Source organism: Ranitomeya imitator, chromosome 2, assembly GCF_032444005.1.
Source record: "Ranitomeya imitator isolate aRanImi1 chromosome 2, aRanImi1.pri, whole genome shotgun sequence".
Taxonomy (NCBI): Eukaryota; Metazoa; Chordata; class Amphibia; order Anura; family Dendrobatidae; genus Ranitomeya; species Ranitomeya imitator.
The window spans coordinates 267994277-268009687 of NC_091283.1; the positions used below are offsets into that span (position 1 = coordinate 267994277).

Below are 15411 nucleotides of genomic sequence, written 5' to 3' on the forward strand. Positions count from 1 at the left end.
AAGGATTTAATTCTACAAAAATGATGGCAAATCCTGAGATTTTTCACATCCTGAACAGCAAATCTGACAATTCATTTCATATAACCTGTAATCTGTGGTATAATGGGGGTAGTATTATATTATAGAAAGGATAAATAGCAGATTAACAGAATAAGGCTGCAATACATAGTATAAAAACCGCGATAGAGTGGCCAACCTTCTCTGCGTGGCCAACCTTCTCTGTGTGGCCAACCTTCTGTACATGAGCAACCTTCTCTGCGTGGCCAACCTTCTCTACATGAGCAACCTTCTCTGCGTGGCCAACCTTCTCTGCGTGGCCAACCTTCTCTACGTGGCCAACCTCTGCATGGCCAACCTTCTCTGCATGGCCAACCCCTTCGTGGCCAACCTTCTCTACGTTAAGGGCGGGCAGACCAGGAATCTGCCTAGGGCCCCACTCCCTGAGGAGTGCTGCTATAAGTGGCTTACCTCTCGGCCGCTATGGAGCCTGTGAGTTAGGGGGGCTTGGTGCCAGAACCCCCCTACATCGTGCAATCAATACAGTTTAAAGCAATGATGGAGGACAGAATGTCATGTGACGCTTCCTCTCCCATCATCCCCCTCTGCCTCTGACACAACTAACGCGATGACATGATTGTGCATCACGCTGTGCTGGGCAGTGGAGCTGGGGAAGAGATGCGCTGCAGCCTGGTGTCACAATAATGTAAAATACCATAGCTGAGGGATTTTTGCACAGGTGGCCATGGTCCTGAATAACACTGCAGCTTTGACCCCCTCTCTCTCTCCCCCCTGAATACAACAAACAAGCCCTATGGCAGACACTGGGTAACTTGAAGCTAGTGTGTGAGCAGGGTGTGGCTTTAAACTGCAGGTGACCAATCCTGTAAAGCCACTAGTGGTCCCTACCCTCTCACTCAGGAATTCCTTTGCCTCCAGAGTCTAAAAACATAAATATCTCTGAGATCAGTGCATATCATTAACCAGTCCTTTCGTGATGTCACAAGCTGAGAAGTATAAAGGTACCGTCACACTTAGCGACGCTGCAGCGATACCGACAACGATCCGGATCGCTGCAGCGTCGCTGTTTGGTCGCTGGAGAGCTGTCACACAGACCGCTCTCCAGCGACCAACGATGCCGGTAACCAGGGTAAACATCGGGTAACTAAGCGCAGGGCCGCGCTTAGTAACCCGATGTTTACCCTGGTTACCATCCTAAAAGTAAAAAAAACAAACATTACATACTTACCTACAGCTGTCTGTCCTCCAGCGCTGTGCTCTGCTCTCCTCCTGTACTGGCTGTGAGCACAGCGGCCGGAAAGCAGAGCGGTGACGTCACCGCTCTGCTTTCCGGCTGACCGACGCTCACAGCCAGTACAGGAGGAGAGCAGAGCACAGCGCTGGAGGACAGACAGCGGTAGGTAAGTATGTAATGTTTGTTTTTTTTACTTTTAGGATGGTAACCAGGGTAAACATCGGGTTACAAAGCGCGGCCCTGCGCTTAGTTACCCGATGTTTACCCTGGTTGCCAGTCACACACGCCGATTCAGCGATGTCTGCGGGGAGTCCAGCGACGAAATAAAGTTCTGGACTTTCTTCCCCGACCAGCGACAGCACAGCAGGGGCCTGATCGCTGCTGCCTGTCACACTAGACGATATCGCTAGCGAGGACGCTGCAACGTCACGGATCGCTAGCGATATCGTCTAGTGTGACGGTACCTTAAGACATGATACTCTTAGCCCAGCCTTCAGTCTTGGCCCGGGAAGCAGCTTAAGGTCCCTTCACATTTAAGGCCCCTTCACATTAAGCGACGCTGCAGCGATACCGACAACGATCCGGATCGCTGCAGCGTCGCTGTTTGGTCGCTGGAGAGCTGTCACACAGACAGCTCTCCAGCGACCAACAATCCCGAAGTCCCCGGGTAACCAGGGTAAACATCGGGTTACTAGCGTAAAAGTAAAAAAAAACAAACACTACATACTTACCTACCGCTGTCTGTCCCCGGCGCTCTGCTTCTCTGCACTCCTCCTGTACTGGCTGTGAGCACAGCGGCCGGAAAGCAGAGCGGTGACGTCACCGCTCTGCTTTCCGGCTGACCGACGCTCACAGCCAGTACAGGAGGAGTGCAGAGCACAGCGCCGGGGACAGACAGCGGTAGGTAAGTATGTAGTGTTTGTTTTTTTTTACTTTTACGCTGGTAACCAGGGTAAACATCGGGTTACTAAGCGCGGCCCTGCGCTTAGTTACCCGATGTTTACTCTGGTTACCAGTGAAGACATCGCTGGATCGGTGTCACACACGCCGATCCAGCGATGTCCACGGGAGATCCAGCGACGAAATAAAGTTCTGGACTTTGTTCAGCGACCAACGATCTCCCAGCAGGGGCCTGATCGTTGGTCGCTGTCACACATAACGATTTCCTTTACGATATCGTTGCTACGTCACAAAAAGCAACGATATCGTTAACGATATCGTTATGTGTGAAGGTACCTTAACAACAGCTCCTTAAGCTGTTTCCATGCATCTGGATGTATTTATCCTCTTAAGCCACAGGCCAGCCAAGATGATACCATGACATAACCTGTAAGTGTGTTTTTTCTTCCGTTAATCCTATTTTATTTTGTAATCTGCAATGCATATATGATTTGTCTCCTTTCTAATATCTTTTTATAGTTTGTAAACACTGCCTACTTTTTGATGGAGTAAAATATTTAATTGCTAGCTTGTCTCTTCTGCTCTATACGAACTGTGTCCTCTGAAGTGAATTGCGCTACTGATTTGGGTTGGCTTCAGGCCTGCTTAATCATACTTGTTCTGTGCAATTGGGAATCTTTGTAGCGACGGTGGCATTGATAATTATTGTTCCTGCCTGAGTGGGAGTAGTTATATCGCCCTCGCTGCATCATGCCCAATAGCCAGTACATAGCAGGCAGCCTTTCTGGTGACTAATTACCCTAGGTGCAGTACCTAATCTGACCTGAGGGTAAGGGGGGCGCCAGAGAGCTGCAAGCTCCAAACTGGAACTGGGAAGTGGGATATAGATAAATACACTTCAGAAGGAACCAGGGGCAACCAAACAACCCCGGTTCATGACAAATTGGTGTGAGTAGTGGGGACGATAAAGATATCCTCCCCGGGATCCCTGACATATTGCTGGGATCCGTGACATAGTGTGGGCAGCACGGTGTGAACCGTGACACATGGGAACGAAAAGAATTGAGTATTATATGTATTTATTTTTTTAAATCAGTATGTGGTGGCCATAATACTGGACGACTATGGGGGTTGCATTATACTCTATAAGGGGGCTGTATGGTACTATTAGTACTCTATGGAGGCCTATGGGGGCTGCATTATACTATATGGAGGACCATGGGGAGTACATTATACTATATGGAGGACTATGGGGAGTACATTATACTATATGGAGGACTATGGGGGCTACATTATACTATATGGAGGACTATGGGGAGTGCATTATACTATATGGAGGACTATGGGGGCTGCAATATAATAAATGAAGGGAAATGGGATGTGTATTATACTATATGGAGGACTATAGGGTGCATTATGCTATGTGGAGGACTATGGGGAGTACATTAAACTATATGGAGGACTATGGTGAGTATATTATACTATATAGAGGACTATGAGGAGTGTATTATACTATGGAGGACTATTGGGAGTGCATTATACTATATGGAGGCCTATGGGGAGTGTATTATACTATATGGAGGACTATGGGGAGTGCATTATACTATATGGAGGCCTATGGGGAGTATATTATACTACATGGAGGACTATGGGGAGTGCATTATACTATATGGAGGACTATGGTGAGTGCATTATACTATATGGAGGACTATGGTGAGTATATTATACTATATAGAGGACTATGAGGAGTGTATTATACTATATGGAGGACTATTGGGAGTGCATTATACTATATGGAGGCCTATGGGGAGTGTATTACACTATATGGAGGACTATGGGGAGTGCATTATACTATATGGAGGACTATGGGGAGTGCATTATACTATATAGAGGACTATGGGGGGTGCATTATACTGTATGGAGGACTATGGTGTATATTATAGTATATGAAGGATTATGGGGTGCATTATATTATGGGGACTATGGGGGTGCATTATACTGTATGGAGGACTATGGGGTGTATTATAGCATATGAAGGATTATGGGGTGCATGATTTTATGGGGTGCATTATACCATATGGAGGACTGTGGTGAACATTATATTATATGGAGGACTATGGGGTGCATTATACTAAATTAGTAAAATGCTGCCTATTCATCAAGTGATTGGATTGTTTATGCTGGAACAGAAATCCTTGTTCTTGGCAGCACATCGCCCGCTGTAAACTGTAGATGTGCTGCTGATGATTACCGTGATACTGTATGGTGATCTGATAGTGATCTATCAGTGATCATTCAGTCCCCATCATTCTTCCTCAGCCAGTGTAGAGAAACATGACATTGACTGACTTCAATGTTGTTGATTACTATCATGAATCACAGGGGGGATATTTTTTATCACCCCCCAGCACTGCCACCAATATGTCACGAATCACAGGGGGGATATTTTTGTCATCCCCACCGCTGACACCAATATGTCATGAACCGGGGTTGTTTGGTTGCCCCTGGTTCTTTTATCTATACCTCACTTCCCAGTTCCAGATTGGAACTTGCAGCTCTCTGGAGCCCCCTTGCCCTCAGGTCAGTCAGGGAACTGCACCTAGGGTAATTAGTTGCCAGAAAGGCTGCCAGCTATGTACTTGCTATTGGGCACACACTGCAGCTGCAGCCGAGCAATACACTTGTAAACCCTGTTCTGTTGCTGCCAGCTTTACCCAACAAGCTCAGTATGGTCTGCTGCCACCAGCTCCTATTCTTTAATTAATAACGGGTCAGGCGCCAACCCAATTAGTGGCATAATTTACTTCAGAGGATGTGAAAGTACGTTATAGTGCAAGGAGAAATGAAGCTAGTACCTTTATATATTTTACTTCAAAAGTTAGGCAGTGTTTACAAAAGTATAAAAGATATGATAAAATGAGACAATTATGTATATACAGATGATTACAAAATAAAAAGGGATTAAAGTAAGAAAATAGACTTACAGTTCTTTCATATCATGACTGACCATGCGGCTGGGGGGAGGAGGGGAGCATATGTCCCAGTGAATCACAGATGTGTTTCTCAGCTAGCTTCCTGGGCAAAGACTCACTCATAACTCAGCAGGTATAAGACATACCCTCTAGTCATGATATCACTGAGTGGGCTGAGTTATGAAATGCACTCCTCTTTTCTCAGAGGAACTGAAGCACACTGAAAACTCACCATCGTGACTCTGGGATGGCCCCCCTATAGCGACCACGGAACTACCATTGTTACGGGCAAGAGCTGGGCATTAATTTGAGCCCAAACATGAAGTGGATATGAGCCCCGGCTAAGCAGTAATCTGTTTCTCCATTTCTGCTAGGCGCTGCGCTTAGAAAACGCACTTGTGTGTAGCCCTATTGTTGCACATCCCAAATATATAACTTTCATATCTCTGTCCCCACCTGAATAATTCTCACACAACTCAGAGGACACATGGCTGCAAACAAAAGCATTCCTGAGGGGGGGAGGAGTATAGGATTACACAGAGCTGACAGGCAGTGTGAGGAGGGGGGTCAGAAAGCCCCCAGAGTGTGTCTGGGCCACATGTCACACACACACACACACACACACACACACACACACACGGGCAAGTGCAGGCAGATGCAGCAGAGCTCAGTGTGAGTTCAAACAGTAAGACGTTACATCATATTTCCCGACAATCACACTCCTTTTGTGGCCTGGACTCAGCGCACGTAAATACAACTGAAGTGCTTATGTGATGTGGGATGTCAGAATTTGGGGCCCCATTTTAAACTTTTACCCAGGGCCCCACTTTGTCTAAAACTGGCCCTGCTGACAGCAAACACAGCTCCTGTCACTGTGCAGATAAAATTACCCATGAACCTCCCTCCTCTCTGGACAAAGTTCAGGCCTGCCTGCATGCGATGTCACCCTGTGCCAGGTGGAGAGCAACTGATAAGGTTCTCGCCTGCTGTCACTCTGCTGGCACTGTTTATGGGGTGACTGTGCTGGCACTGTTTATGGGGTGACTGTGCTGGCACTGTTTATGGGGTGACTGTGCTGGCATGGCACTGTTTATGGGGTGACTGTGCTGGCACTGTTTATGGGGTGACTGTTCTGGCACTGTTTATGGGGTGACTGTGCTGGCACTGTTTATGGGGTGACTGTGCTGGCACTGTTTATGGGGTGACTGTGCTGGCACTGTTTATGGGGTGACTGTGCTGGTACTGTTTAAAGGGTGACCCTGTTATGGGGGTAATTGCTTGCATCTGTTATGGGTCTTTCTGATAACACTCTTTATGGAGTCACTCTGCCAGCACTTTTTATGGTGTCATTGTTCCGGCACTAGTTATGGGGTCTGGATCACTAGTTGTAGGATCATGTTTCCAGCACTTTTAATGGTATCATTGTTCCAGCACTGGTCATGGGGTCATCGTTCCGGTACTAGGCATGGGGTCACTTTATCACTAGTTATGGGGTCTCTTCTCCAGTACAATTTATGGAGTCAGTTTCCTGGCACTGGTTACGGGTTTACTTTTTTGGGACAGATTCTGGCACTGATCATACGGGACTGTTTTTGGGATCCCTTTCACACCGTCATTATATGACTATGACACATCCAAGTTGATAAGTAAAAGTGGGCAATTACGGGTTAACAAGGCAGCACCACACCTTTAGTGTCTACGTACTTTCTGAGCGATGGCGTCCGCTGATCTGAGAGACGAGCTGCTCTGCTCCATCTGTCTGAACATCTACACCGATCCGGTGAACCTGAGATGTGGCCACAACTTCTGCCGGGACTGCATCACCCAGGTGCTGGATAAGCAACGAGGATCTGGAGCTTACAGCTGCCCCGACTGTAGAGCAACGTCCAAGAAGCGTCCTCCACTGCAGAAGAACATAGCCCTGAACAACATCACAAGACGTCTCCACTCTAACCAGGCAAGATGGAACCTGTTTGAGGTCACATGCACTTACTGCGTTAACACTACAGTACCTGCTGTTAAGTCCTGTGCGTTATGTGAAGCTTCTCTGTGTGATGACCACCTGAAAGTTCACAGTAAGGCGGCAGAACATGTCCTGTCCGAGCCCACCACTAATCTGGAGAGCAGAAAATGTTCCATCCACAAGAAGATTCTGGAATATTACTGCACCGAGGACTCTACCTGCATCTGTGTGTCCTGCTGTCTGGTTGGAGATCACAAGGGGCACCAGGTGGTGACATTGGGTGATATGTCCATAAAGAAGAAGGAGAAACTCAAAGATATCAAAGAGAAACTGAGCTCCAAATGTATGGAGACTGAGAAAGAAATAAAGAATCTCCAGGAACACTTGAGACGAGTCACGGACAAATCAACAGATGCAACAGATAGACTCAACCTTCTGTTCACAGATGTCAAGAAACAGGTTGAGGGCCTACAGAAGAGCGCCCTACGTAACATATCCTGGAAGCTACAGATTGTATCATCCCTGGTCTTTCAATTGACCAATCAGTTGGAAATAAGGAGAGCTCAGCTGGCATTTAAGATAAATTACTTAGAGGAGATGTGTAACATGTCCGATCCTTTACCTGTCTTACAAGTGCCAGACGGTGAGGATACTTTTCATACTGGTGTTGGAGATCAAGAAGACGTTGAATTCCATGATGTTGGGGATCTCAATGTCCAATCGATCTTGGAGAGTGTACAATCCAGGATACATGATACGATCAAGAACGTCAATGTGTGGATCTTCATGGTAGATCCCATAGACCTACTGCTTGACGTGAACACAAATGCTACCAACGTACGAGTATCAGAAGATCAGAGAACTCTGTTCTTGTCAGAAATGGACCAGAACCTCACAGAAACACCACAAAGATTTAAGGAATATCAAGTATTAAGCACCAAGAGTTTCACCTCAGGGCGACATTATTGGGAAATGGAGACAAGCGAATCAGGAGAGTGGAGAATCGGCGTGTGTTACCCCAGCATGGACAGAAAAGGGACCGAGTCCTACATTGGAAACAACGATAAGTCCTGGTCTTTGTCCAAATTAATTCATCACGCTGTAGTCCACGACCATCAAGTAGATAAGTTACGAATACATATTCAAAGCCAGAAGTATGGAATCTATCTGGACTATGAAGGTGGTCAGTTGTCCTTTTATGAGCTTGGTGACCACATCAAACATCTTCATACCTTCACAACCACCTTCACCGAGCCCCTACAACCAGCTTTCTATGTCTCAAATTTTTTTGGTAGCCTTCTGTATGATTCCAAATCTGAGGTTTAGATCCAAATTGGAAATAAGGTAAAATAAGGCGTGTGGAACATTTACAAGGAATCTGGCAAAGGAACGTCCACCACTTAAGTACCACGAGTGCAGTATTGAACAGCATGAATATTTGGGACAATAATTTCCCAAGGCCACACAATTGTTCCATAAATAGGACACATCGGTCCTATGGATGTATTTCCATGGTCATGCCCCTTTGTACAATACCAGCTTTCCACTTGTACATCAGCCTTTGCCGTTGGGTGGTTTAGGGGTTAGTAACAGTTCTTAACCCCTTTACCCCCAAGGGTGGTTTGCACGTTAATGACCGGGACAATTTTTACAATTCTGACCACTGTCCTTTTATGAGGTTATAACTCTGGAACGCTTCAACGGATCCCGGTGATTCTGACAATGTTTTCTCATGACATATTGTACTTCATGATAGTGGTAAAATTTCTTTGATATTACCTGAGTTTATTTGTGAAAAAAATGGAAATTTGGCAACAATTTTGAAAATTTTGCAATTTTCCAACTTTGAATTTTTATGTAATTAAATCACAGAGATATGTCACACAAAATACATAATAAGTAACATTTCCCACATGTCTACTTTACATCAGCACAATTTTAGAACCAAAATTTTTTTTTGTTAGGGAGTTATAAGGGTTAAAAGTTGACCAGCAATTTCTCATTTTTAAAACACCATTTTGTTTTAGGGACCACATCTCATTTGAAGTCATTTTAAGGGGTCTATATGATAGAAAATACCCAAGTGTGACACCATTCTAAAAACTGCACCCCTCAAGGTGCTCAAAACCACATTCAAGAAGTTTATTAACCCTTCAGGTGTTTCACAGGAATTTTTGGAATGTTTAAAAAAAATGAACATTTAATGATTTTTTTTCACAAAAAATTTACTTCAGCTCCAATTTGTTTTATTTTACCAAAGGTAACAGGAGAAAATGGACCCCAAAAGTTGTTGTACAATTTATCCTGAGTACGCCGATACCCCATATGTGGGGGTAAATCACTGTTTGGTACCATTTTCGGGCATGTGACATTTTTTGATCGCTTTTTATTCCAATTTTTTGAGAGGCAGAATGACCAAAAACCAGCTATTCATGAATTTCTTTTACGGGAGGCGTTTATACCGTTCCACGTTTGGTAAAATTGATGAAGCAGTTTTATTCTTCGGGTCAGTACGATTACAGCGATACCTCATTTATATCATTTTTTTATGTTTTGGCGCTTTTATGCGATAAAAACTATTTTAGAGAAAAAATAATTATTTTTGCATCGCTTTATTCTCAGGACTATAACTTTTTTTTTTTCGCTGATGATGCTCTATGGCGGCTCGTTTTTTGTGGGACAAGATGACGTTTTCAGCGGTACCATGGTTATTTATATCCATCTTTTTGATCGCGTGTTATTCCACTTTTTGTTTGGCGGTATGATAATAAAGCATTGTTTTTTGCCTCGTCAGCGATCTGACGTGCACTCCTGCAGGTTTACCAGCGCTTGCTCTGAGCAGGCACTTGGTAAGCCACCTCCCTGCAGGACCCGGATGCCATGGACATCTTGGATCCGGGCCTGCTGCAGGGAGGAAGGAGGTAGGAGACCCTCGCAGCAACGCGATCACATCGCGTTGCTCCGGGGGTTTCAGGGAAGCACACAGGGAGCCCCCTCCCTGCGCGATGCTTCCCTTTACCGCCGGAACACTGCGATCATGTTTGATCGCGGTGTGCCGGGGGTTAATGTGCCGGGGGCGGTCCGTGACCGCTCCTGGCACATATTGCCGGATGTCAGCTGTGATAGTCAGCTGACACCCGGCCGCAATCGGCCGCGCTCCCCCGTGAGCGCGGCCGATCGCATATGACGTACTATCCTGTCGGTTTTCATACGGGCCCACCCCACCTCGTCGGGATAGTACGTCTAATGTCAGAAAGGAGTTAATAGGATCCCTGTTGGTCTGGAGGAGGCTAAAGGTGATATTCCTGATCATCCAGAGGAGGGGTGGACACTGACAGCTTGGGGCCCCTGTGCAAGAAATGTGTCTGGGCCCTCCTTTTATGGTGACAAAGCTATATATATATATATATATATATATATATATATATATATATATATATATATATATATTAGCTGTTTCCAGCCAGCTAATGCTCGGCACGCTCATTGCTATCTAATTAATGCTGCTGGTGATTAAACTAAAGTAAATAATGACAACATTCAATAGCACTTACGCAGGTGGTAAATTAACTTAAAATGAAGTTAATAACAATAATAATCATTAAAAATCTGAATAATACTAATAATACATTTTATTCACAGTGTAAAATAAAAAAACAAACTGGATTCAGTAAGATGTGCGTTTTTTATTCATTCCAGCATCTAAACAAATTTCATAACGAAACATAAATTAAGTTAAAATTTCTGTGTGATAATGTAGTGTGTGTGTGTGTGGGGGGGTTGGGATTATGTGTGGTAATGTGTGGGGGGCCAGATTGTGTGGTAATGTGGTGGGGGGCAGAATTATCTGTGGTAATGGAGTGTGGGGCAGGATTATCTGTGGTAATATGGTGGGGGGGCGGGATTATGTGTGGTGATGTGGTGGGGGGCGGGATTGTGTGTGGTAATGGGGTGGGGGGCGGGTTTGTGTGGTGATGTGGTGGGGGGCGGGATTATGTGTGGTGATGTGGTGGGGGTGAGAATGTGTGTGGTGATGTGGTGGGGGTGGGATTATGTGTGGTGATGTGGGGGGCGGGATTGTGTGTGGTAATGGCGTGGGGGGGCGGGAATGTGTGTGGTGATGTGGTGGGGGGCAGGATTGTGTGTGGTGATGTGGTGGGGACAGGATTATGTGTGGTGATGTGGTGGGGGCGGGATTGTGTGTGGTGGGGGCGGGATTGTGTGTGGTAATGGGGTAAGGGGCGGGATTGTGTGTGGTGATGTGGTGGGGGGCGAGATTATGTGTGGTGATGTGGTGGGGGTGGGATTGTGTGTGGTGATGTGGTGGGGGCGGGATTATGTGTGGTGATGTGGGGGGGTGGGATTGTGTGTGGTAATGGAGTGGGGGCGGGAATGTGTGTGGTGATGTGGTGGGGGGCGGGATTGTGTGTGGTGATGTGGTGGGGGGCGGGATTGTGTGTGGTGATGTGGTGGGGGCGGGATTGTGTGTGGTAATGGGGTGGGGGGCGGGATTGTGTGTGGTAATGGGGTGGAGGGCAGGATTATGTGTGGTGATGTGGTGGGGGGCAGGATTATGTGTGGTGATGTGGTGGGGTGGGATTATGCATGGTGATGAAGTGGGGGGCGGGATTATGCATGGTGATGTTGTAGGGGTGGGATTGTGTGTGGTAATGGGGTGGGTGCGGGATTATGTGGGGGGCGGGATTGTGTGTGGTGATGGGGTGGGGGGCGGGATTGTGTGTGGTGATGGGGTGGGGGACGGGATTGTGTGTGGTGGTGGGGGGCGGGATTGTGTGTGGTGATGGGGTGGGGGGCGGGATTGTGGGTGGTAATGGGGTGGGGGCGGCATTGTTTGTGGTGATGTGGTGGGGGGCGGGATTATGTGTGGTGATGTGGGGGCCGGGATTGTGTGTGGTAATGGGGTGGGGGGCGGGAATGTGTGTGGTGATGTGGTGGGGAGCGGGATTATGTGTGGTGATGTGGTGGGGGGCGGGATTGTGTGTGGTGATGTGGTGGGAGGCAAAGCTTCTGTGCAGGGGGCAGGATTAGCGAGTAATCACGATGCCTCTTATTTATATAAATATATTTATATATATACAGTGGGGCAAAAAAGTATTTAGTCAGTCAGCAATAGTGCAAGTTCCACCACTTAAAAAGATGAGAGGCGTCTGTAATTTACATCATAGGTAGACCTCAACTATGGGAGACAAACTGAGAAAAAAAATCCAGAAAATCACATTGTCTGTTTTTTTAACATTTTATTTGCATATTATGGTGGAAAATAAGTATTTGGTCAGAAACAAAATTTCATCTCAATACTTTGTAATATATCCTTTGTTGGCAATGACAGAGATCAAACGTTTTCTGTAAGTCTTCACAAGGTTGCCACACACTGTTGTTGGTATGTTGGCCCATTCCTCCATGCAGATCTCCTCTAGAGCAGTGATGTTTTTGGCTTTTCGCTTGGCAACACGGACTTTCAACTCCCTCCAAAGGTTTTCTATAGGGTTGAGATCTGGAGACTGGCTAAGCCACTCCAGGACCTTGAAATGCTTCTTACGAAGCCACTCCTTCGTTGCCCTGGCGGTGTGCTTTGGATCATTGTCATGTTGAAAGACCCAGCCACGTTTCATCTTCAATGCCCTTGCTGATGGAAGGAGGTTTGCACTCAAAATCTCACGGTACATGGCCCCATTCATTCTTATATGTACCCGGATCAGTCGTCCTGGCCCCTTTGCAGAGAAACAGCCCCAAAGCATGATGTTTCCACCACCATGCTTTACAGTAGGTATGGTGTTTGATGGATGCAACTCAGTATTCTTTTTCCTCCAAACACGACAAGTTGTGTTTCTACCAAACAGTTCCAGTTTGGTTTCATCAGACCATAGGACATTCTCCCAAAACTCCTCTGGATCATCCAAATGCTCTCTAGCAAACTTCAGACAGGCCCGGACATGTACTGGCTTAAGCATTGGGACACGTCTGGCACTGCAGGATCTGAGTCCATGGTGGCGTAGTGTGTTACTTATGGTAGGCCTTGTTACATTGGTCCCAGCTCTCTGCAGTTCATTCACTAGGTCCCCCCGCGTGGTTCTGGGATTTTTGCTCACCGTTCTTGTGATCATTCTGACCCCACGGGGTGGGATTTTGCGTGGAGCCCCAGATCGAGGGAGATTATCAGTGGTCTTGTATGTCTTCCATTTTCTAATTATTGCTCCCACTGTTGATTTCTTCACTCCAAGCTGGTTGGCTATTGCAGATTCAGTCTTCCCAGCCTGGTGCAGGGCTACAATTTTGTTTCTGGTGTCCTTTGACAGCTCTTTGGTCTTCACCATAGTGGAGTTTGGAGTCAGACTGTTTGAGGGTGTGCACAGGTGTCTTTTTATACTGATAACAAGTTTAAACAGGTGCCATTACTACAGGTAATGAGTGGAGGAAAGAGGAGACTCTTAAAGAAGAAGTTACAGGTCTGTGAGAGCCAGAAATCTTGATTGTTTGTTTCTGACCAAATACTTATTTTCCACCATAATATGCAAATAAATTGTTAAAAAAACAGACAATGTGATTTTCTGGATTTTTATATCTCAGTTTGTCTCCCATAGTTGAGGTCTACCTATGATGTAAATTACAGACGCCTCTCATCTTTTTAAGTGGTGGAACTTGCACTATTGCTGACTGACTAAATACTTTTTTGCCCCACTGTATATACGAGGGGCGATCCAAAAGTAATGATAATCGGTTATTTCTATTGCACACAGAAATTAAAATAAAATGTTTTCTTCTCTCTTAGGTACCCACTAGTCCAGGAAAAAAAAATCACTTAAATAGACCACGATTCCCGGGAGCTACATTCATTTGAATATGAACTGCCGAGGAGTGAACATCAAAATGGAAAAAAACGAGCTCAGAGCTGTCATCAAATACCTCTGCTTGAAAAAAATGACTACCAAAGACATACACAGCGACTTGGTGGAAACATTGGGGGACTCTTCTCCTCCATATTCCACAGTTGCATGCTGGGCCAAGGAATTTAAGCTGGGAAGAACATCGACGGAAGATGAACATCGTGAAGGATGCCCATCCACGTCCCTCAATGAAGAAAACGTGAAAAAAGTTGAAGAAGTTGTATTGGCAGATCGAAGAGTGACTATCAGGCATGTAGCTGAGGTCACAGGGATCTCATATGGCAGTATTCAAAGAATCCTTGCAAAAGAATTGCATATGAGAAAGGTCTCCGCGCGTTGGGTGCCAAAAATGTTAACCGACGAGCAAAAGAAGAAACGAGTTGACATTTCAATAGCAAATCTCGAAAAGTTCCAAGCAGACAAGGAAATTTTTTTGTCACGTTTTTTGACCATGGACAAGACCTGGATCCACCACTTTGATCCCGAAACTAAACAACAATCGATGACGTGGAAACGAGCCGACGAACCGACGCCGAAGAAATTCAAAGTGTCAAGCTCAGCAGGGAAGGTTATGGCGTCCGTTTTTTGGGACGCTGAAGGAAATATATGGTGGACTATTTGGAGAAGGGAGCCACTATTACGGGCTCCTACTACGCAGAACAAATAAGAAGATTGTGGGAGGCTATCAAGGAGAAAAGGCGCGGCACACTGCGGGCTGGAGTGCTGTTTTACCAAGATAACGCGCCGGCTCACAAAGCTGCAGTTGCCATGGCTACCATTCAAGAAGCGGGCTTTGAACTTGTGGAACACCCCCCCTATTGGCCAGATCTAGCCCCCAGTGACTTCTTTCTCTTTCCTCGGCTCAAGGAACACCTCCGGGGCAAGAAATTTGATGACAATAGCGACGTGATAACTGCTGTTGGGGATTTTTTTGAGGGTCAAGATCAAGAATTTTTTTCTAAGGGAATTCTAAGTTTAGAAAAGAGATGGACTAAATGTATAGACTTGATAGGAGACTATGTAAAAAAATAAAAAAATTTTTTGACTATATTCATTGTGTTTAGTATTGATTATCATTACTTTTGGATCGCCCCTCGTATATATGTATATGTATATATGTAGCAAATAGATTAATGGCTGCACTCAAAATGAATCTGTGCTAGAGCAAGGAAATGTGTGATACATGAAATGGGAATAGCATAATGGCTTGTGAAATATATGAAAAAACACATGAGATTCTTAGCACAAGATTTGGCCAAAAGTTGTGAGCCCATCCACCAATCGTCAAGGTAATCTCAGAACGGATGGGTACCTGAGCTGACTGCCTAGTGTGAACACTTACCTATGGCTAATAACGTGGTAAAGCCTGCTTATATAGGAAGCTCAGAACCAACTGTGTTAGGATGTAGTTAAAATCAC

The 15411-nt window shown here is 45.7% G+C and overlaps 1 protein-coding gene across 1 annotated transcript; it reads left to right on the top strand.

The window, feature by feature from the left end:
• Positions 1 to 6838: 6838 nt before the first annotated feature.
• On the top strand, positions 6839 to 10768 carry LOC138666385 (E3 ubiquitin/ISG15 ligase TRIM25-like). The gene has a single exon (XM_069754612.1). It carries the CDS (start codon positions 6839 to 6841, stop codon positions 8411 to 8413), a length of 1575 nt encoding a protein of 524 aa, XP_069610713.1. The 3' UTR covers positions 8414 to 10768.
• Positions 10769 to 15411: the final 4643 nt, after the last annotated feature.